At 43.6% G+C, this 24,055-nt stretch overlaps 3 protein-coding genes across 8 annotated transcripts in view; 1 reads left to right on the top strand and 2 right to left on the bottom strand.

Moving 5' to 3' along the window:
* Positions 1-312: 312 nt before the first annotated feature.
* On the bottom strand, positions 313-7,861 carry CALHM3 (calcium homeostasis modulator 3). 2 transcript variants are annotated; one of them, XM_081005148.1, is made up of 4 exons: positions 7,284-7,861; positions 4,573-4,984; positions 3,519-3,780; positions 313-2,126 (listed from the first exon to the last, which is right to left on the bottom strand). In XM_081005148.1, exons 2-4 carry the CDS (start codon positions 4,857-4,859, stop codon positions 1,644-1,646), a joined length of 1,032 nt encoding a protein of 343 aa, XP_080861274.1. In that variant the 5' UTR covers positions 4,860-4,984; positions 7,284-7,861; the 3' UTR covers positions 313-1,643. The 2 variants fall into 2 exon arrangements, with proteins under 2 accessions (XP_080861274.1, XP_080861273.1); XM_081005147.1 differs by lacking the exon at positions 7,284-7,861 and adding an exon at positions 5,087-5,687.
* A 4,244-nt stretch (positions 7,862-12,105) lies between these two features.
* Positions 12,106-19,075, bottom strand: LOC308477528 (uncharacterized protein). Of its 5 annotated transcripts, none has more exons than XR_013986607.1 (5): positions 18,721-18,804; positions 17,565-17,663; positions 15,917-16,000; positions 15,083-15,180; positions 12,106-13,890 (listed from the first exon to the last, which is right to left on the bottom strand). XR_013986607.1 is itself a non-coding variant. In XM_081006236.1 (5 exons), the coding sequence occupies exons 1-4, from the start codon at positions 19,068-19,070 to the stop codon at positions 15,100-15,102; spliced, it is 348 nt and encodes a 115-aa protein (XP_080862362.1). In that variant the 5' UTR covers positions 19,071-19,075; the 3' UTR covers positions 12,106-13,935; position 15,099. The 5 variants fall into 5 exon arrangements, 3 of the variants coding, with proteins under 3 accessions (XP_080862362.1, XP_080862363.1, XP_080862361.1); XM_081006236.1 differs by lacking the exon at positions 18,721-18,804 and adding an exon at positions 18,987-19,075 and having other exon boundaries at positions 12,106-13,935; positions 15,099-15,180; XM_081006237.1 differs by lacking the exon at positions 18,721-18,804 and adding an exon at positions 18,987-19,075 and having other exon boundaries at positions 12,106-13,887.
* Positions 19,061-24,055, top strand: part of NEURL1 (neuralized E3 ubiquitin protein ligase 1) — a 133,401-nt gene continuing 128,406 nt past the window's right edge. The window contains exon 1 of the mRNA XM_081006173.1: positions 19,061-19,159. Coding sequence (XP_080862299.1) covers positions 19,069-19,159 — 91 coding nt within the window. The 5' untranslated portion in view covers positions 19,061-19,068. The remainder of the gene's footprint in view (positions 19,160-24,055) is intronic.

Raw genomic sequence — 24,055 nt, forward strand, 5'->3', positions numbered from 1 at the left:
GCAGGAACCACCCAATCCTGCTCCAGATAGAAGTGAATCCACAACCTGATTGGCTTACAGTAGAATTCCGGAATTAGCCAATCATGTGCAGCCCATTGTGTAAATAATGTATATAAAGCAGATACTGTGAGGGGACTTCCATTCATTCCTCCTCACCACTATGAGCTGAATAAAGAGCATGAAATCACTTTGCGACTCTTGAGTATATTTCAAATAATTTAATTCTAGAAGGGAGATTCAAGTATAGCTGTCCAACATATTTCAATAAGATGTTGGGGAAATGATTCTTATTTTTATATTTTTATTTTATTTTGTATACCACCCTTCATCCGAAGATCTTAAGGCACTTCACACCATAAAAATACAGAATAAAACCATAAAGTACACAATAAAAACAAGATAGAAAACAAAGCAAACCAATAACACCCCTTCCCACAAACACATTTAAAAGGACATAGACTGTTAATAAGCCAAAGGTCTGGCTGAAGAGGAACATTTTCACCTGGCATATTATGAAGGTACCAGACAAAACTTCCTGGGGAGAGCATTCCACAAATGGGGAGCCACTGCAGAAAAGGCCCGTTCCTGTGTTGCCACCCTACAGACCACTTGTGGCAGAGGCACACGAGAAAGGGCCTCAGCTGATGGTCACAGAGTCCAGGTCAGTTTATATGGGGAGAGGTGGTCCTTGAGGTATTGAGGTCCTGAGCCATTGAAGTCTTTATAGGTCAAACCCAGCACTTTCAGTTGGGACTAGAAACTAATTGGCAGCCAATACAGTTGGGCCATAATTTCATATAGTGCATTATTCATTAGTGATAAGCTGTTGCCTTTGTGATAATTTAGTACACCCATTACTATCTCCTTGCTGGATAGAGTTGCCAACTTTGGACCTACCTTTTGCCTGCTGTAATAATCTGTAAAATGTGGGCTATGTTGTTAACCATTTTATGTACAATATATTGAACACATGTTTAAGTACCAGTACCAGCAATCCACCTAGCTAGGAATTGGCAGCAGGTCTCCAGAGCTTCAAACTGGGGTCTTTCCCAGCCCTACCTGGAGATGCCAGGGATTGAATCAGAGACCTTCTGCATGAAAAGCATATGCTGTACCAAAGAGTTACAGATCCTTTTGCATTTTTGTTATGGCCTATGGCTCATATGGAAATAAATCTGAACTGAACTCATTGTACAGACATTAGCATGTGCTAATGCTTCACTCCATGCCGTTAAAGTTTCTGCTGCTGATTCCATACCCCTCAACTGTTCCGGAAAAACTGGGACATCCCATTCCCCGCGCCCTCCAGGAGATCACGGTGGCCATTTGGGGCAACCATGATCTTGAGCCCCCAAAAGCACTTTCTTTGGTGCTGTGATCTTGCACCCCCAAAAGTGTGTTTTGGGGCACCATGCCCAAAATAAGTGCTTTTTCCAGGGCTGCGATCTTGCATGGGTCATGCTACTCATGTGGGAGTGTGAACCTGGAAGATGGTGTCCCGGTTTTTCATCTTGATGTGTTGGAGGGTATGTGATTCCTGCATACTATGCTGTTGTTAAAGATGCAAGAGCAGCCCATTTTTGCTGGGATGTGTGTGTATGTGCTTTCCCCTAGCTACTGATGTTCTCGGTTTCCATTTCCTTTTAAACGTGTGTTTGCCTTGTAATTGTGGTCCCTGGCTGGGGATGCCACCTGTTAATCATACTGCCTGTCCAAGGCATAGATATTCCCTCTGTGCCCAGGGGTTGCCTCTGTGTAGCTCCACTCAAATCCAGTGGAGGTTTGCTGTAGTACCATGATTGAAGAAGCTTGTTCACTTGCTCCTGGCTGCTGATTCCCTGCAAGTGATCCTTCTCCCCTTCCTTCCGCTCCTCTTTTCTTGGGTGGGCATGGAACCGCCTTCGTTTAATTTCTTTCTGCATGCTCTCAAAGAAGTGGAGGATGCACTTGTGTGCAAAGTCCCGGGTATGCTCACAACAAGTTTCATCAAAAATCTTTTGCTCAATATCAATGTAGTTGCTCCAGTAGCGAGTCTGCAAGAAGGTAGCCTGGTTGAAGCAGGGCCTGAGAGAGCGGGCAAGGAAGGCGATCACTATAAGGGTCAGCAGTATGCTCCATCCAAAAGCCTAGAAGGCAAAGGAAGTACATACAAATGTTAAGGCAATCAAGGCCAGCCACAGGGAAACAAAAAAAAACAGGACATCTGTGTTCTATTGCTTGAATATCCCATAATGAAAGGGACTTCTCAGATCTTCTACTTGAATACCCTGCTATGGGAGGAGCCCCCGACTTCTGTTAAGTAATTAAAATGGTAATAAATGTTGATTTGCTAATTAATGTCTACATTTATTTAGTGCTAGGAAAACAAAAGGAATATTGTCCTTGGCTGAAGCCTTATAGCAAGGATAACCAACGTGGTGCCCTTCAGATGTCCTTGAGCTACAATTCCCATAATCCCTAACCATTGGACATGCAGGCTGGGGCTGGTGGGAGTTGGAGCCAAACAATATCTGAAAGGTACTACATTGCCTACCCAGTCTTATAGTATATGTTAAGACAGATAAAATGGCAGATGGATGAAATGGCAAAAACTGAAGGAATGGGTACTGAAATCAACAGAAGGACTGCTTCATTAATTGGCATCTGTAATCAGTCAACCCATGAGTCTATCTGTGACTCACTCTTCCTTCTGCAGAGCAGAGCAGAGCCTGAAACCTGGACTGTGTCATCAACTGCCAGGGGCTTGGAGAGTTTGCTTCCTCACCCCACCCTAACCCAACATGTTCCTGTTACTATTGGTCGGATTTTAATTGTAACCCGTCTTGGTTGAAATTTGACATGGTATAAGGTTATCACAACACAGGGGATGCAGGACCATGGAGCTTGTTTTGCACATGGGACCAGAGGGGCAAAATACATGGAAGCAGAAACAGGAGAAGACAAGAGACTTGGAGGCATAATGAATGGAATATGCTGAATGGAAAAATTAAAGAGGTCTGGGAATCTTCATCATATTTTGCTGGAAGCCGCCCAGAGTGGCTGGGGAAACCCAGCCAGATGGGCGGGGTATAAATAATAAATTATTATTATTAGTAGTAGTAGTATATCATTTCAATAGAATCTGTACTTAGCAAATTAGTTTGCAATCCTTATCTTGTTTATTCCCACCATAGCTCTGTTTGGTAGGATAGTTTAAGAGAAGGTGACTTGTCCAAAAGTTTGTGTCTGAGACACTACATAGTTCATATAGCGTCTCAATACCTTAAGAATTGTTAGTTAATCTGCATATGCTGTAGGGTCCATGTGTATTCTATGAATCATCTGTTGCTCTTTCCTTCCATTGACAGCAACAATCAATTTAAAAATTATGCTTCTTGCATTTAATCAGTGATTATCCAGGAGAATATTCTGAAGATGAGCTTCAGAAACAGATTCTACCTATATATGTTTCAAGAGCAGGTTAATGTTCCTATAAGGAGCTCCTACAGAGCAATATCCTATAGATGTCTGTTACTTACCTGTGACCAGCATTTGAGGTACCTGGATACAGCCTTGCGGGAAGTATTGTTCCTTATGAGTTCATCATCCTTGCATGGGACCTTGGACAGCAAGCGCTGTACCTCATTATAAGGTGTGATGTTGGTGACGAAACCGGGAAACTTATCAGGGTCAACAGAACTGCTGAAAGCACAGACAAAGCATTTTCCATCGAGCAGGGTGACTAGGATCCAAACAACAGGTGCAATCATGGCCCGTTGCAGAACGGAGGAACACATGTACCTGGTTATTGGATAGAGAAGCAAAAAACTAAACTGATATTTCTAAAGGCTGGAACTTGCTTAGCACCAGCAATAACAAGGGAAGGGACAGTAGCATACTCCAGTGATTTCCAAAGGGTTTCCCAAACTTCTAAGTTCATTGACCCCTAATTGAGCTTATAAACTTATCATCAACCCCAATCCAAATCCTTAAGAATTTAAATGAAATAAAGTCAAGCAATATTTATTAATCATCAGTATTTATAATTCATGCAAATCTTAAAATGTAAAAAAATAAGGAAGTATGTTTTGTGCTACAGAACAAATACCAGCTTGGGGAGTGGGATTTTTCACATGGGAAATACAATGCAGGTGGAAATGGTTAAAACTGCCCTTCCAGCATCACAGTTCTAATCCAATCCCGCCCCCTCTAATCTAAATTTTCTAAAAGAATGCTGGTGAACCTTCTTCCATTGTCCTGTTTAGTTTGACTCTAGGTGATATGTGTATCTGGAAGCCTGTATTCAAATCTGGCCTTATTGTGTACCCTTGGGCATGCCACTATTTCTTAGCTTCAGAGTTGAGTGTTATAATAACTATACATAAGAACTGTAATCCATTTCAGTGGTTATGGTGATATCATGCTACATAAAGCCTCCTAAGTACTGTTAAGAATTAAAACAATACAATACAAATTCTAAGTAATAATTTGGAGGAAGTTTAGATTCCACCAGCAACCTTGGGAGAGAAGGGTGCAACAAATTAGTAAACTTCATTGTGGAAAGTAATTAGCACCAGTACTGAAATCCCCCACCTGATAATGGCTAGATTCTTCTTCCTGTCCCCAGTAGGTCTTTTCCACTCCTCAAGCATCACCACAAACTGTCTGTTGACAATGAGACCACAGAGGAAAAGTGCCACTGGTGGGATAAACATAATTCCTAAGCCATACACCATGTTGTATTTAGCAAGGCAAGGGCAGTGGAAGTCAAAGGAGCTGTACATCTTTACACTTGCCAATGCCAGCAGTGCACATATCCCATTAGTCACGGACTCTGAATTGGACTGGAAGTACTGGAAGATCATCCGGAATCGATCCATAATGCTGTGGTGACCGAGCGCCTTTCCTCCTGTAGAGCACTTGGGTTCGTCTCAGAGATGAAGCACTGGCTGGTCTTCTCTTGGCAGCCTTCTCTGGCAGGGTGATTAGGTGAGCTCTGTAAGGCCTGTTTAGTTCAAAGACAGGATGACAATAAGCAAGCAAAGCAAACAGTAAAGTAGCTCATATTAACATCATTGCCTTTGTTGTGCCATTCTTGGCTTCATACCTAGGAGCCTCCTTATTCAGTCCTTGTTGGCATAATTGTTCCAGCTGCGTTCCTTATCCATGTGTTGTTGGATCAGGATGAAACCTAGAGCTTAGTTATCTTGCTTTTATAGTAAGAGAATGAATAGAGTCTTCCTGGTACTATAGTTCCTCCATTAGAAAAATCAAATCACAAAACTCTTTTGTATGTGAAACATTCATAGCCTGGAGGTATGATGCAGTATTTACACTCCAGTGTGAAGATAGTAACTGATGCACCACAGAGAATGAAAGTAGCTTTCAAATAATCAAAAGCTGATTTTTATTCCCCTCCCTTTGCCTCTTCCCATGTATGGTTTCCTTCTGTTGTCCAGTAATGAATCATCACTGGTGTTTGTGAGAAACCAGGTCAGTCAAATGAGATAGTTTGCTTACAAGTCTCCTCCCTGTAAGTTGTTTTTCAGCAGAGTTGGCTTTGATTCATCTGCAGCTCTTAAAACGGCATGAAAGAGAATACAGGGGGCACAGAACGTGAGATTTATTTCCTGCTCTACCTTGGAATTGCTGTATATATGGTTCCATAACTTTGTAAACTTTTCCATCTGAAACAAACAATCTGCCTGGTGTGGTTGCTTGATATACAGTGGTACCTCGGGTTAAGTACTTAATTTGTTCTGGAGGTCTGCTCTTAACCTGAAACTGTTCTTAACCTGAAGCGCCACGTTAGCTAATGGGTCCTCCTGCTGCTGCTACGCCGCCGCCATGCAATTTCTGTTCTCATCCTGAAGCAAAGTTCTTAACCCGAGGTACTATTTCTGGGTTAGCGGAGTCTGTAACCTGAAGCGTATGTAACCTGAGGTACCACTGTATTAGCTATGTGAGATCCTAGGGAAGGAACTCAGCTCAGTAGCTGATCATCTGCCTCCCACTCAGAAGGTCCCAAATTCAATCTCTGGCGTCTCCAGGTAGGACAGAATGTTCCCAATCTGAAACCCAGTGCATTGTAGGTGATATGGAGCTAGTTGGTCCCAGGTAACATATTCACAGTGTGAGAATCAGGGCTCCATGGGCTTCTTAGCTATGCTATCACATATGATTATATCCTGTTCTGTAGCCAAGCTGAATGAAGTTGTGTGGAGCAGCGTGTGGCATAACTTTTTCATAGCTAAGGGTTACTTCTGTTTTATGAAGCAACCTGGAAACATATATCTCAGCAGAGGCCTATAGATAACTCTGGGGGTAGCAGCATGTTAGGAGGCAGACCCAACTCCTCTTCAGCTACCATTGCAGGATCCCTCCCCACGCATTACCAATGGATTTTGGTACTTGTATACATATATTTCCTTAGGAAATGGTTCCCAAAGTCTCTCCTCCCCTTTTGAGTTCCAGATCGTGTTTCAGCCTGAGCTTTCATTTTAAATGTAGTAGATTAAAACAAACAGAATTTGAAAGATGAGTTAATCCAGGATTCTCTCAGTCAGTAGTTATAATTGCTATTGTATGTGCATGAGGTTGTGCCACAAGGAGGCGGTGTTTAGCTTTTGGTATTAAAACAGACATTAAGCAGGTCTTGCCAATGCTAGGGGAATACTTGATAGGGATGGGGGAGAAATTCAGTTTTGCTTGTATCTTGATAAGAAACCACCTAATTCACACTTCTCAAACAATTGAACCAAAACAGGGCTAACCATTTCAATTTTATACTTCTCCAATTTTTGTGATGCAATTCTCCAGTCAAACAGTGCATACAAAAAATGCATATATTCCAGGAAAGTCTCCACAAAAATGTATATATTAGCAAAAACAGCATATATAATGCATAAATATTAGGGGAAATTGTGCACAAAAATGTGTGGAGGACAACAGTCTGGCAAAAGCTGTGTCATAGGAAAGCATATGGCAACATTATCTGGCTCTGGAATGTGTGACATCTGAAAATATTTTTACTAAATGGGAATTCTGAGGGAAGAGCAGAGCTGTCAGATAGATTATTCAAATAAGACACTGCTGAGAACTTGCGACTGTAGCCTGCTCCTGCCTCTACACGGTTTAGTTTAGTGTTTGCACCTCAAGATTACAGTTTGCTTGTCTTGCAATGCACCCAGGCTGTCAAACCAGAATTAAGACTGACATTTGCCTGTAAAGTTAATCTCCATAACCAGGACATGCACAATTTATTGATGAGGAGGAATGGGGGGGGGTGGAATAAAATGTCACACCTGTTTTTGCTTAGCAAAATTGTAGGCATGAAGCACTTTTCAGTGTAAATAAATCAGATCGTGTCTCTCTAGAATCCAGCAGAGTTTTATTGTTTGATTAATCTTGGCATTATTTTTAGTTGCAGGCAGTTGCTTTGCTGTCTCACTCAGGAAGGCTTTGTGACACTTGCTGAAGAGCTGTGTGGCTGTGAGGATGAGATAAAAATATTTAGTATTTATGTAGCATTTTTGAGCATTAGAGGTGCTTTGCATATATTAACTGAGTAATCCTTACAAGAACCATTGGGCAGAGCAATCCAAACCCCCAATCTGCCTGCACTGGAGGGGGCTTGGATGTGGCGGAGGTGTCCTTCGGTCCCACTCTGCTCTGTGGAGTGGTGTGCTACATCTGCTAAAATCACAGGCAGGCAGCAGCTGCAACCAGCTGTATGCCTGCTGGTGGGAGCCAATGTAAGCCCCTCAAAGCAGCTATTTTGGGGGAGGAGGGATCAAAGTGCCAAAACTCTCAGTGCCAGAACTCCTGCTAGTGGTGTGTTTGTGTGGAAATTTACCTATTTATTATATTATAGAATCTGAGCTGAAAAAGGAAAGCTGAGTGAGCAACTTTTTGGGGAAAGGCTCCTGCATGGTATAGGAAGTATTAACAAAATAAAAAAATTCCTTCCAGTAGGACCTTAGAGACCAACTAAGTTTGTTATTGGTATGAGCTTTCGTGTGCACGCACACTTCTTCAGATACCCTGAATATCTGAAGATGTATCTGAAGGGGATCTGAAGAAGTGTGCATGCACACGAAAGCTCATACCAATAACAAACTTAGTTGGTCTCTAAGGTGCAACTGGAAGGATTTTTTTTTTGTTGTTTTGACTACGGCAGATCAACACGGCTACCTACCTGTAAACAGAAAGTATTAATTGCACATGGCTTGAGGATGTGGGGGCAGGTTGGAAAGTAAAAAGATTAAAAGTGAAGCTGTGCCATAAACATCACAACAATGGACACAGCACATTTAATTCCTCTTACTGATACGTACTGGATTCGCTAGGTAGTATAGCTTCAAATATAAATTCTGCAATGGGTATGGATGATCTTTTTCATATGTGGACTGAATTAACTCCTGGGTGTTTACTAATTCTTATGTGAAGATCCTGCCTGGTTTGATGGATGACAACATTGCTAATGTAAAGGTCACAATCAAACATTATTGATCCAAAAGACCATGCTGGCAGCAAACATTCCCCTAGGACTAGTTTTCTAAGACTCAACATAATAATGCTGGCAAATTGATAGTATAAAAGTGGAGTTAGGCTTGTGTATCTCATACGAATCTACAGGAAAACATATCAAAGGAGAAGGCTAAGAAAATGGATCCTCATGCAGCTGAACCATTATAACTTGATGCAATAATGTTTTATAACAAACAAACAAGCTATGGGTTCTAAAGAGAGGTACAGTAGCAGCAGAAAATAACCTGCAGCTCCGTAAGTGCCTCTGATCTATATGTGAATATATGGTTTTGTTTTCTGAGTTTCAAACTCTACCTCAAATCCTTTCCCCACATACTGCTGTGAAAATGAACATTCTGTGACATTACAGCAGTTCACTCACTAACATTCACTGGCCAAGAATCTTTGCTATTCTATTAAGGTATAGTCTACAATTTTATTTTAATTGGTAAAAACAGTTCCACGACAAACAGGCTAAATTTGAAATGTTTTCAGCATCCATGAAAAAAAGGAACATTTCACAATGTTCCAGTTCTAACACTAATAGTTCAGCCTTTTTCAAGATTACCTATCTTGAAGCTTGGAATTTCTGAATATTGAAAATGGGAGTCATATGTGCTACTCCTGCAGATTATGTCCTCGTGGTATTCCTGCGCATAAAAAAGTCCTGGACCTGTGCTTCCTTTCATTCCCCTTCCACTCCCCCTCTGGGGCAGAAATCTTTCCCAGCCATATGTGGAGACACCTGGGATCTAACCTGGGACTTTTATGCATGCAAAACATGTACTGTACGACTGAGATGTCCAATCCACCATGCCTCACCCTGTATGGACAAGGTCTCCAGACCTGTAGGTTGCAGTATATGTTTGTAGGGATGTGTATAGATGCTAGGAGAGGATATATTTATTAATTCCTATCCTTCTTTTCTCATGTTTGTGAGTTCAGTAAAGTGCATGCCTTTGCAGCTTAAAAGGGAAGTTGCATTCTCCTGGTATATCCCCCTTTTCTCCCCCTTAAAACAACAATCACACAAACAGTCTGGTGAAAGGTAAAAGTAACATTTACTCACTCAGAATACTTGTTGAAGAGTAACAGATACAGCAGCTTTGTTCAGGCAGGCTTAAAATGGTAATTCGTTTACAAAGACATGCTTAAGTCTAGCTTAAGATGGTGTCTGAGCAATGGAGCTCAGACATGCAGATTGTCCTCACATTTCTGGCTTGGTGATGAGATGAAAAGGGAGAGGATGAGAGGATGTGCCCATGCAGGTAAGGAGAATATATATGGCTATGCCCTCCCCCTGTCAAGACACAGTGTGAGCAGGGGCGTCTTGCCCATAGTGGCGTGGGGTGCCAAGTTCTGGAGGGCGCCAGGGAAGAGGCGGAGGCTGGATGCGGCGCCTCCCAGCATCAGCTCGCCACCCTCACCCTCACCCGCCTCCGCCATGCCGTGCTGAAGCAGCTCCACACCCGGAGCCTCTGCTTGCCATGGCCACCATTGCATGGGAGCCAAGGAAGAGGCTGGGTGCGGTGCCTCCGGGCAGCAGCTCACCGCCTTCGCCCGCCTCGCTGAAGCAGCACCGCGCCCAGAACCTCCGCCTCTTCCCAGCCAGAGGAGCCACCCTCCAGCCACTGCCTGCCTCCTCCAGCCCTGCAAAGCTGCCAGCAGTGCTGTAAAAAGGTCAGCAACTCTGGGAAGGGGGGGGGAGGGCTGCCGGAGGGATCTTTGCACCACTGCGCTGGATATACTTAAGACAGCCCTGAGTGTGAGTGGCCCTCAGAGTTCTAGCAAATTTACAGGAAAGCTTTGTGAGCTTCAGCTCCTATCATGTGCCTGTCTAGAAAACATGCATTGTTGGTTTGACTGCACTCTAAATATCCCATGCTGTTGTGTGCAGATTGCAGTAGCATTGCACGTGTGCTTTATCTTGCTCTTAGTGTATTGCGGTTTGCAGCCTCACATAGCTTCTGAACTCTCCTAGGCCCTTAAGCTACATTGACTGCATGCAGCATGAAGCCAGTTAACCCTCTATCTGCACTTTTGTGGCTTCCAGCAAGAATGTCAGAACTGTTAACTTATTTTCCTGTGCAGTCAACCACAGAGAAAATCTGCCTGAACAAGCCTTCTTCTTTAAATTGTTGAAGGACAGTCAGTGTTTGCTGATAATGTGGCATTAGTGCTATCAAGTACACTGAGAGACTTCTGAATTTGCTTAGGTCTGGTAAAAAATGTTAAGTTCCATCACCAAGTGTCAGTCATTTAAGGTACAAAAGAGTTGCTGTGCCAGAGAAGAGGTAGTTATGATGGGGCACAACGGCTTATGTGCCAGCACAATGTCCCTTGTCCCCTTCTGCAAATGTCATGGGTTTGCTCAATATGAAGGAGCAGTACAACAGAGTTAGGTCAGCAGTGTACCAGTTAACAAGCCACTGTCACTGGACAAATGTACATGAAACAGAAATTGGGTAGGCAGGTATGATGAAAGGTTGGAGCAAGATAGAACAATTTCAGAATGATTCAGCAAGATGGGGCCTTCTGTGTGGGTACACAAAGCACTCATATGGTATGTATACATGCCCAGCCAGCCTTGAACAGGATATTACTTTTAACTCGACAAAAGCATGCTCTTCTGTATGCTGTTGCTGCTGGGCATATATTTATGACCAGGGTCCCAGATAATGAAAAATATTAACACTTAAAGCCCACCTTAGCCATTTATCTCAATAAATTGCTAACAGATAAGGGAGCAATCTGCTTCCTCTGCCTCCACAAGGAATGCTTAACGCTTGATCAAAGGGGAATAGAGCAAGAATGTGGTGTACATTCAGCACATTAATTTGCCAAGCATCATTGCTTAGGAAAACAGGTTGCTCCAGCATAACTTGTTTAGAAACTAACTGATCACAATATTTGCCACTAAGAATTTCCCAGGCCTAGGGGACCTTCACTTCCCCTTTCACGGTGGCACATGGCGTGACTGAGTAAATGAAAGCTCTTTCTGAGGTGCACCTTACACACTCCTGTTCTCCAATTGTGCATTCCATGACTTTATTGGTCTAATAGGATCATGGGAAGCTATGTGTCCATTAGAACATTTTTTTTGAGCTCTGGCTTTGCATGGTCATAGGCAGGTCTTTCACATTCCCTGCTATATTATCCTTTTAACTGTCGGTGCCAGGAATTGAACCTGGGAGTCTGAAGGCAGCCCTGTATAGGGAAGCTTTTTAATGTGCAATTTTTTATTATGTTTTTATATACGTTGCAAGCCACCCAGAGTGGCTGGGGCAATGGTATAAATAATAAAATCATTATTATAATTTATTATTTCTGCATGCAAAAACACCTGCGTGCAGATACTCCCCCCCCCCACCATCTTCCTGTTCCTGCTGTAGACAGGTGATTAGTTCATGTGGTCCCTCCTAGCCCCACTGTGGTATAATCACATCCACCTCTGACCCGAGTTTTGTACTTGCCCTCGGTGAACCCTCTCCCCTGCCATTTCTTATTTTATGCTGATTAATAGCAGATTAAATAATCAATAGTTGACCAGGATATTACTTTTCTATTTTTCAATTTCAAGAATTCTGCTGGTTCTTTCTCTGGACAACTGTGTGTATGGCTTGTATAATGGGTAGAGATCAGAAGGGTTGTGATCCTATTCCCCGCAATGCAGTGAATAGCCCTTGAGTAGTGAATTGCTTAGCAGATTCTTTGCATCTCTTCCAAAAGTGCAGGCGGTGGTTCTCTCTCCAATGCATTTACATAGGCAGCCCAACTTCTGGGAAACTTGGCACTCCAGTGGTTTGCCTGATTTGCCTCTAGGGTTGGAGCAATCCTAAACATATCACCAAGGACCACAGCGGCAAAAGCCAAGACTCAGTGTGTGTGTATCCAGAGGGAGAGCAACACCTTCCCCAAGAGAAAGGTAGTTAACAAAGGAATGATAAAACTAGTTCCAGCTATTGATTTATTTTTATTTTGACATTGATACACCACCTGATTGCAACAATACCTCAAAGCAGTTTGCAAAAAGAATACATGTGCTCAATGAGCAGCTACTGCAGAGCTTTCAAAACTGTGTGTCGTGACGTTAGTATGTCACTGCAGTGTGCAGGTGTGTTGTGCAAATGTTCCCCATGCTCCTCCTGAGGCTGAAAAGGGGTTAGTTTAACCTCTGGTTTGCTAGTGAAATTGAACTACTGTGTTTCAAAATGATGCTTGTCTAAAAAGTGTGCCACCAACATAAACAGTTTGGAAAGCTCTGAACTACTGTGTAGTAGAGAATGACCAAGTGCTTGATTTTCACTTGCTAACTGCAGCGGGTGAAACTTCCGTCCAAATATTTGAATGTTGTAAATGAAGTGGAGAAATATCAAACCTGTTAATATGTGAACATCTTTTGGCATGGACCCCAAGCTTCAATTCTTCTGGGGCTTTTAGATCTTCTCTCCATGGGCATAACCAAAAAAAAATTTTTTTTGGGGGGGGGGAGCAGCCAAAGTTGTTGAGCTTTATTTAGGAAATCAAAGTTGTCAAGCTTTTCAGGGGAAATAACAGGTCAAAATACCCCATGAGTAAGACATTGCAGGGGGGCAGACTTCTTCTGGGGGGGGGCATTGAGTACTTTCAGTGCTTTTCAATAATATTTGTGGATCTATGCTTCTCTTCCTGTAGGGCAGCGGTGGGGAAATTGCAGTTCACATACACTGCTAGACATATATTGCTAGTGATAGCATCCATCACTCCTGGTTGTGCTGGCTGGAGCTAATGGGAGTTGGGAGTCCAATAACATCTGGAAGACCACAGGTTCCAGAACCCTATTCTAGGGCACAGGGGCTGACTTTCTCATTTTGTACTGGCCTTCTGACTAAACCTTTTTTTTAAAATCAATTACTGTACTTTAATCTTTATGGTCTCTCTTTTTTGGAAAGCTGGGAGAAAATAGAAAAGGGAAGTAAAGAAACATGACCCTTGACTAATAATGAAATTCTACAGCTAGAGAAACTGTGTGGCAATGGGTCAAACTCATCATAGGAATCATTCAACAAGCTTCCAAGTACATAATGTTCATAGAAGGCAAAAACAAAATCTGAAGTGAAACCCTGCAGCTGTATCTAGGCCAGAACTGTACCAGTTCTGTCATTATTCACACCTATCCCATTTGTATCCAGCGCAGAAAGAGAAGATCGCAGCTAGGAGATTCAGGGCCAGCTGCACTGTTAGTTCACATCACTTGTCACCAGGGTAGAACATAATGGGGAGAGCTTCGTAATGTGTGGTTGTTGTCCTTCTCCTAACCTAGTGCGTGTTCTGCAGTTCCTGACTGAGTGGACTTCTATTTGGGTGGAGGGTTTATCTCCTCCTCCTCCTCCTCTTCTTCTTCTTCTTCTTCTCCTTTTTGGCAGAGCTGAAATATAAGATCTGGCTCTGTTTTTATACACAAGGTGGTAACAATTAACATAACATAAGAACATAATAAGATCCTCACTGGATCAGACTAAAGGCCTATTTAGTTTAAAATCATGTCTCTTCCAGTGGCCAACCAAATGCCTATGGGAAATGCAAAAGTAGGACATGAGGCATGATCTCACATCTCTGATTCTGGAGTTTAATTGATAGCCTTTTCCTAGACAAACCACCCTAATCCAGAATACTAAGAAAGCACATGCCAAATGCAAGTGTGGATGGGTCCATTGTTGGCCATCACATCTTGTGCTCCTAAGTCCACCCTGATCCAGTAGGAATGCTATCTCAGTTTCCACAGAACTGTAGACAGCTCTGCACATGAGTGAGCTCCATGTCAGAAATGGATGATTTCCCCCCTTTCAGTACTCCCCACCACATGTTAAGGAGCAGCTTATATCTGATACAACACTTATATGAACATGTCTTTGAAAATTAACCTCTAAACAGAAGAAGATGCAGGCATGTAGATAACTACTTACTTTAAAAATAAAATTAAAAAAATAACCTTCAGGTAAAATGTAAATATCCTGTAAGTCACAATGCAGAGGATTTGACTAACCAGCTAGCATTTCTGTGGTTCCAGTAACTTACAGCAAAGTCACATTACAGTTGTTTGTAATGTTAGTTCAAGGGTAGCTATTCTGCAGCAGAGTGTTCTTGAGAAGGGACAATTTGCCCCCAAGGAGCAGCAACCTTTTCCCACCTGTTGCTTTCCCCTGAAACTCTTCCCCAGTGTTCCAGACTAATGACTGCTTTGCAGATAGGGCTGAAAGTCCACCACGAGACATAAGTTTGAAGGAGGAATTTTAAAGTCATAAGGCGAAGAACAAAAATGTGATTAGCAAGTTATATTCCTTTCATCATCTGGGAGCTACTTTCCTTCGGTGGATTTAAGAAGCCAATAGCCTCACTAAGAGTTGTCTGCAGGATATCCGTTTTTGGTTAGGATGCCTTTAAAAGCATAGACCTAAAACAGAATTTAGGACCCTGCTGGTTTAAGAGCATCTTTCACACTTACTTGTCTAATTTAGGACCAAGGGGGCTCAACAAGACTGGAAGAGAGATCTTTTAAATCTTTTATTAGGAACCAAATGCTAAGATTAAAAACAGAATTATATTCTTACATTATGACTTCTGGATTAAGATAGCATCACTACCAAAGTCCTTTGCATTGGTGGAGTCCAAAGATGTGCCGGTACCATGAATCTGTTGGTGCAAAGGGGGGAATTAGCAGAGGTGTGTATGGGTGAGGCAGGACAGTGGAGCTTAATTTGAAACCTTAGTCACAAACCTATGCTTGCCCAGAGGCCATCGCTGCTCTAGAAGTCTGTATCAAGGTGATGAACCTGTGGCCTCCAGATGTTACTAGATTACCACTCTCATCAATGGCTCTACTAGCTGGGGCTGATGGGAGGTGCAATTCAACATCTGGAGGGCCACAGGGTAGCCCCCCCTCAATCTATGTGATTTCTTAAGTTGGTTTTCTTTCAAAATGTTGTTACAAAATGGTTGTTGGTGGCTAGTGTTGTCTCTTCCATCTCCACATGTTTTCTTTCTTCCCTTAGTGACTTCTTTCTCTGCTACCACTTTATAAAGAAAGGTTAAACTATCACAAGATTAAACAAATCTGGTGTGATGGCACACAAAGGGAAGTAAAGCCACAGGTGTTATTTCATAGCTCTGGAGCAGGGGACAGCACTGTTCTTTTAAAAAAGAAACCCCCCTTTCATCGCATACACATAACAGTTTGACAAAGCCTCTTTTTAGAAGCTTCTTGTCATGCTCATCCTATATACAAATAAAATAAAGATACCTCTTTCTCTCTCTCTCTCTCTCTCTCTCTCTCTCTCTGTGTGTGTGTGTGTGTGTGTCTGTGTCTGGAAAGACTGAACTAAATCTCTTCAGTAGTAGTCTTGATTTACAGTGCTAAAGATATACTTACAATATATCCAGTGTCAAGTGTTACTTTTCCCTTTTGTCCCAAGCTCAAAGATCTGTCATTCTCAGTAATAAGAAGGTTCATGGCCTAGTTTAAAAGGGGAATAGCAATGTTCAACAAAAGCCCCCTGCCCCCCATAAAGATATGTTCTTCTTCAACCAGAACTTCTCAGTCCTGAGGACTGAATAAAAATGTTTCTGGGACAAAAAGGGGTTGGTACCAACACTCTGAACTGTGCTTGGAAATGTACTAGGAGCCAAAGTAGATATTTTAGGACCGGTGTTATATGGTCCCAACGGCCACTCCCAGTCATTAGTCTGGCAGCTGCATTCTGGATTAATTGGAGATATTTTCTGGACTAGAGGGCAGTTTGAATTTTTCATCTGGTCAATCCATAGAGCAAAGTCTCCAGAAAACATTTTCTGTAGAAAATGGCAGGAAATAGATCAAGACTATTGAGATTTAAAAAATAAAACCCAAATTCGGTTATTTGGTTTTGGCTACATACACAACTCACTGGTTCTTGTTTGTGGAAAATGTTTTGTTGTGCACTATGGATTTAAAAGATATATTTGGGGTTCACACTGCCTGTGGGCATTGGCAAATGCTTTCCCAGGTTTGCACATAAGAATGAATATGTAAATCTACAGGCAGGCATATGCTTAGTGTGGCCCTGTTTCCCAAAGGTCCTAAGGGCTTTTCTTTGGCACAAGCAAGCTTGCGTCATCTGTAATTATTTGCATGCACAGCAAGCACACCTGTTCTCTGCTTGTTGCAGACTGTGGTCTGGCTTTCACAGACAATTTTTGACAGCTTTGATTAGATGGCTCTCTCATCTTTTCTGACTTCTGGTTCTAAAAGCTAGAGAGTTAAAGGCATAGAGATTTACCTTCCCAGAATTTCTGGAATACATGCTTTTTGCAATATATATTCAGTGCAATTGCATATGTATGGTTGCAATCTCTGTTACTTACCTGGGAGTTAGTTTCTGGCTGCTGGCACATGCCTTTTATAGCTGATAACACTGACGTTGTACTGTGGGCTACTCTGGACATTTTACCTTCAGGTAAAAACTCTACATACTTTGTATGTCCCACATGAGGGAAGGGCTGTAGCTCAGTAGAAGATCACCTGGTTTCCACATGCAGAAGGTCCTATGTTGAATTGCTGACATCTCCAGGTATGGCTGTGAGAGACACTTGCCTGAAATCCTGGAGAATTGCTACCAGTCAGTTGGCAATACTCAGCTAGCATGGTCTGACTTGTTGTAAGGTAGCTTGCCATATTACTAAATACAGTACTCAAGAAAGGACAATTGCACCCATGTAGAAACATTCGTGCCCTGGCATATCTGTGTTGCAATCCAAAATCCTCCCCAAATCAATGGGAATCTCCCAGTGACTTGGAATGATTCGGAGCTATGCCCGTTGCAGAAGGCAATTCTAAACTATTGAAGATTTATTTCCCACATGGACACTTAACTTACAAACATATGATGATGCACCCAGGTACCTACCTACCCACCCTCAATGTACCTCCTTTTCTTTACGGTGCAAATGTTGAGAAGCAATTTTTGAGCTTTTAGTCCTCATATACATGCCTTTGGCAGGACCTGAACAACACATCCCTTGAGGCCGCTAGCGATCCATACCTGCTCTTTTAGTGCATGGTTGCTCATATGTTGCCCACAGCACACACCATTACTTCTGACATTTTGGGTAGGTAGGGATGATTCCATTAAAAGCAAGCTCTGGAGAGCAAAGGAGTGCCTTAGTTTTAGGAGCAAGTGTTTAATCTGTACCGTTTTTTGCTGCTTGGATTTGTATTGCTCTTTAAATTCTTGCCTGTTTTATATTTTTTTTTATATGTGCATTGTAAACTGCCGGCGATCTAATGGTGTATGAGTGGTATCTATAAATGCATAACATGAAATAAAATAATAAATATATAGGACCCAAATATACTCCCGACTGAAACCTAGAGGTGCAAATGGGCTAACAGAAAAATGAATGGGGAGAAGCACCCTATCCCTCTTAACTTATCCACTTGGCGAGCCTGGCCCCAGGCACTTCATGCTTCCAGCGCTGGCTCCCCTTTCTGGGAGTGCGCACACGCGCTTTCCTCTGGAGCGCATTCTACGCGCTCACACACACACACACACACACGCTGCACGCTCCAGGCCCAACTCCTCGAGTACGAAGCCGGATCGCCGCTTCTCGCGCGTACAATTCGGACTCCAAAGGGCGCGCGAGAAACTGGAGCTTCTGCCCCGCACATGCCGCCGGGATCTCCAGCCACGTGCCTCCGTCCGCTACCCTTCCGGACGCTACCTGTTGGGCCCGGCGTTCGCTGGGCCCTGGAGCCACAGGCGGGAGAGAGCCCCTCCACGCCTCTTTGTCCCGCCTCCCGCGCCAGAGGTGGCACATCTGGCTGCTCACGTGACTCATCTGGTCCCTTAAGTCACTAGTCTGAGGAGGCAGCTGTCACCATAACAACCAGATCCAAATGGGGAAGCGGTCTGCCGCAGCCCCCCCAGATAGGGAAGCCGCGGGGGCGGGCGGGGGGCGAAGGAGAAAAGGCCCCCGAAGCGCCATGCTGCTTCAGCATCTGCGGCTGAGCAGGGGCAAGGGCAGCCGGATGACACCCATCCCCATCCTCTCACATTGCCTAGGCAAGGTAAAATCCACGGAGCGAGCCTGGCAGGAGTAGGAAGGGAGAGGCGAGAGCGCGCGAGAGAGGTGGGGGGGGGGGGAGAGAAGAGACACAAAGGGAGACCGAGAGAGGAAGAGCGGAGGGGGAGGGATTACCGAGGGAATCAACCTGAGCTCCCCGAGGGAAGAGAGCAGCAGAGATCTCCCATCCTGCTCGCGCAAGAGGCAGCCGCTCCCCAATTATTTCCCTCCACCCCACGATGTAGATGAAGCCCAAGTGAAGGCAGCATCTCTGAGGAAGAGGAGACAAAGGGGGATTCTGGAGCCAAAGTGACTGCGAGAGGGAAGGAGAGGAAGGTCTAGGAGAGAGAGAGGGAGGGGCGAGCCCAGCCCCTAGCCCCTGCTCTCCTCCCCTTCCTTACCCCGCCCTGGCCGGCGGCACAAACCCACAAATCCCTCCAGCTGTTGTCATCTCCCAGCTGTTGGCTGCTGCCTTCTGATGCCATGGGGAACAGCTTCTCCAGCATCCCAGCGCTGCCGAGAGGCAACCCGAGCCGGTTCCATAGAGTCCATCACCAGCATCTCAATCTCAAAGGTAAGAGAGGCACAGCGGTGTCTTGAATTTGTTGTTTAGAAGTGTGGAAAGAAAGATGATGCTCTTCCTGTAAAGTTTGGACAGCTCATTTTGCTCATCACTGGTGTGTCCTTGGTGTTCACCTGAACGTGTCATTTTTTCCCTTTGGCATTGTTTTGGTAATTGTTCTAAATCTACTTGAACACCCCACCCCTGCTGGTGAAGAAGGTTGTTCTTTCACTCGGCGATTTTTAAGCACATGATGATTCTGAGAGTCTTGTACAATGTGGACTAGTTGCATTGCTTCCATAATACATCCCAGGAGGACAAAGGCAAATGGAGAGACCCTCTGATTCTTCTGAGGAAAAGAGGGAGGTTGTGATTGCCTACATATTTACTTGAAAGCAAGTCTCACAGCTATCATTGGGATTCACTCTTAAGTAAATGTGGTAAAGATCAAAGTGGTAGATGGATTGAAATCTGAGCATCCTTTTGTTGCAATTGTGAATAGGAGAAATAACACATTAATAAGGGCTTGAAGAAGAGGAGGAGGAAGGAGGAGGAGAGGGAAGTGTGTGAGATCTCAGGCAATATAAGTAGCTTCCAGTTTTTTACTTCTGAATGAGTGTGCTCTAGCTGCTGTTGTCTTGGTTACCCCATAAATGTCAGCTTTTGAAGTAGGAGGATCTAGTTTTAGGAAATGACATATTTTATGTGTATATGTGGTACACTGGTATTGGTAGCTGTAGCTCAGAACTGATTACTATGATAATATTTCCTTATGTTGAAAAATGATCATTCTGGGTTGTTTGTATGTAGATTAGCGGATTCTCTTGCAAAGTCAGAAGAGGATGAAGATTGAATTGCCTGTATCTGGCCTGCTATAGCTGCCCAACCCACAAACCAGTTAAGCCAGAGTATATTAGGAATGGGACCAACGTGACTCAAATCCAAGCATTCCTGGTTAATGGGTTTTTGAATTTAGCCACAAATTCTTGTTTTAGGAAGCATTCCCATCTGTTTTCTTGAGCCGGTATAAAATATTGTCATATTCAATGCTAAAACTGAAAGAAGAGTGATGCTTCAATAGCCACAGTTGTGTTGTTCTTTTAGATCTTTTTCAGGTGTGTTGCTTCATCCTGCATGCCATAAGATTTGTATCATTTTCAGTTTGACAAATGAGAAACACTGTACAAGGACTGTGGGTTCCAGATTGTTTTGGAAAACACTTCATTTATAAATTGTTATAAATGGAAATGTGATTTTCTTCTCATCACCTGATAACACTATTTCATGTCCTCAGTATTGTTAGCAATAGTTTTTTTGCCCAATTCTGCAGATGATGGCCAAGAAGACATACAGCCACAGCACAGACTGAGTCAGACAGAAATTCAGGGCAGACAATTGCTGTGTTTAAAATTAGATGTGTAAGGAGGGGGCAGCCGAATCTTACAGAGAGTCCCATCATTCCCTATCAACGCAAATGTGAAAGCACAGACGATGCTGCAGTAGTTGGTATTCAATTGTAAACTGCCAAGAAGGGTTTATCTTAAGAACAAGGCTGTCAGCCGGAAATTTCTCACTGGCACTAACTTAAACAAAATTCAAGATTTGTAGGCAGAGTAAGCACATCCTCATAATTTGTTACAGATAGTTTAAGCCATGATATCAAATATTAAAGAATCACCTGATTCCACTTTGTTTCATATGGCATGCTTGGTTTTGGTTTTCACACCCCACCCCATTTTAACTGGGTTTGGTTGCTATGCTGTCACTCCTGCTGACAAAACAAACAAAATGGTTCTTGCGTAGTCTAAATACTATAATGATTGAAATTATTGAAATGGAGAGTTAACTAGGCTTTGCCGTTTGTCCTTAAAAAAACCAACACACACACAAAAAAACCCCCCATCCTGCCAAGTAACTGCCAGGGACAATATGTGCTTTTCCTGTATTTTTGAAAGAAGATTGCCTCAGGTCCTACATTTACATGCAGAATAAACAAGCTTGATTAGATTTGACAGGTTCCTGTAAAATGCTTTGGAGGCACAGCAGCACAAAAAGTATGAATGTCACACTGTTTTGTTACATTTTGGGGACGTATATTTTAACTGAAGATTCATTTCACTTTAACCCCTTTCCCTAACAATCTTTCCAATTGGGAGAGATGCAGAAGAACTCATGGTTTGGCAGCCTCTGGATCCCTGTTATCTTTAAAAGAAGGTAGCCATGTGGATCTGACGTAGTCTAAATAAATAAACAAATGAATGAATGAATGAATGAATGTCCAGTAGCACTTTAGCTTTTGTGTGCATACACACTTCTTCAGATACTTCTTCTTAGTTGGTCTCTAAGGTGCTCCTGGACAATATTTTTATTATTTTATTTATTTTGATCCATAAAAGAAGATATTATTGTTCCTCTGCAGATGACCTCACCATAACTCGGTAGCCATTATTGGCTTTTCTTTTGCGCTTACCATTGTGAATGCTGAAAGAGTTCCATGCCTATAAAAGCTATATGTAGTGGCCAAAAAATGGAGACACTACAGTCCTTTCAATCTTCAAGATGAAAACATAGCACCACCTTTCCCAGTTGAGTCTTTTTCGCTCATTCCTATTCCAGTGTATCTGAAATACTTGAGAGAGGGCCAGCCACTGCCTGATCCATGATTTTGTAGTAGCCCAAACCGTTAAAGATCATCCAGTTTTGGTGGCATGTTGATAATAATGAATGCCATTTGGTGACTGGGTGATTTTCAGCTTATCGTTAGTACAACTGATGTTTCAGAGCAATTTGCTTATTTGAATCCTAACCATAGCATGCCTATGCTGTACATTCTTCTTGTAAATTAGGGTTTATTTCAGCTTTACTCAGGAGAAGCATATTACGTTTCCTAGATCTGGGTCTTAAGGGAGGTTAGTAGGGGCATTTGCTTGAGCCCCTCTGCTAAATTTTAACACAGGGATGGGGAACCTGTAGCTTTCCACTTGTTACTGGATTACAACTATCATAATCCTTGACAATTGCACTCGCTGGTTGGGACTGACGGGAGCTGCAGTCCAACAACATCTGGAGGGCCACACGTTCATACCTGCTGTAGCCAAAGGGAAGTAAGCTGGGTATGCTAGGAAACATCTTAACAGGAATAGGCCAGATTGTGTCATGTGATGCTGCTCAACCTGTGTAAAAAGTTATGGATTAGACTTGCTTAAAGGTAAAGGTAAAGGGACTCCTGACCATTAGGTCCAGTTGTGACCGACTCTGGGGTTGCGGCACTCATCCCACTTCATTGGCTGAGGGAGCCGGCGTACAGCTTCCGGGTCATGTGGCCAGCATGAGTAAGCCGCTTCTGGCGAACCAGAGCAGCGCACGGAAATGCCGTTTACCTTCCCGCCGAAGCGGTCCCTATTTATCTACTTGCACTTTGACATGCTTTCGAACTGCTAGGTGGGCAGGAGCTGGGACCGAGCAACGGGAGCTCACCTTGTCGCAGAGATTCAAATTACCGACCTTCCGATCGGCAAGTCCTAGGCTCTGTGGTTTAACCCACAACGCCACCCTCGCCCCTTACCAATTGGTAAATACCTGTTTTGCGTGAATGACCACTTGTGTGTCTGGCATGGCTTTTCCTTTTCCGGGTCCTGTTGGATTGGATCCAGTAACAGTCTGCCTTGCTGCACTACATGCTTGATAGAAAGGCTGAGCCCATACAGAATATTAACGTACCATGTCATTCTTCTTCTACACATCTGCACATGTAGTCAAAGTAGACTCATCACTTGGCAGGTTGATACAGATGACCAGACAGCTTAAAAGGTAAAGGTAAAGGGACCCCTGACCATTAGGTCCAGTCGTGACAGACTCTGGGGTTGTGGCGCTCAGCTCGCTTTATTGGCCGAGGGAGCTGGCGTACAGCTTCCAGGTCATGTGGCCAGCATGACTAAGCCGCTTCTGGTGAACCAGAGCAGCACACGGAAACACTGTTTACCTTCCTGCCGGAGCGGTCCCTATTTATCTACTTGCACTTTGACGTGCTTTCAAATTGCTAGGTTGGCAGGAGCAGGGACTGAGCAACGGGAGGTCACCCCGTCACGGGGATTCAAACCGCCGACCTTCTGATCAGCAAGCCCTAGGCTCTGTGGTTTAACCCACAGCGCCACCCTGGTCCACCAGACAGCTTACTCCAATACAATTTGAACAGCTATATGGGCAGGAGTGGTGGTCCAGAAATTCACTTACCAGTTTACCATTGGCAAATACATTTTTCTGTTCTGGTGAGATTCTGTCCATCTTCTTTCAAGTCACTAAGAGAGAGGAGGAATCTTGGATTGATTTATTGGTTTGGCGTGACCCCCGCTAATTGATTTACGATCCACAATTAGCTCTTTATGCCCGGCGCGCTTCCTCCGAGCTGCGCCACTCAGCTCCGTCTTCAGTAGCTCTCCAGTCACGCCTCAGCAGAGTTGAACACAGCGGTGAAACTGTCACGTAGCTTCCACTTAGCTTCCGACAAACACACAGAGACCAGGTTTGTCTAATATCAGTTCTTTATTCCGACTTTCCCCAGGAAATCTCCTGGGCTCACAGCAGCCATGACAAACTGCCACCTTCTCTCTCAGAGAACAGAGAGGAACAGAGAAAACGAAACTCCTCCCAGCTTCTAAAGCTGACGTCAGAATGCTGAGGCATCATGGGAACTTCTTAACCTGTTAAGTTCCAAACCCAACACCCCCTCTTGCCGAACCATTCTGACAAGACCCTTTTTGAGTTCAACACCTTTCCCTTTGCCTTGTGCCCCTTCCCGGCATCTTTCCCAGGCACCTGTTGAACCCCTTCAACACTCCCAGAATCACACTGTGCGACACTTTTCCACGCACTTGTGACCTGATACCCTACTGACCCATTTGGGCCAGC

This window comes from Podarcis pityusensis (genome assembly GCF_964106645.2).
Source record: "Podarcis pityusensis genome assembly, chromosome: 5".
NCBI classification, from domain to species: Eukaryota; Metazoa; Chordata; class Lepidosauria; order Squamata; family Lacertidae; genus Podarcis; species Podarcis pityusensis.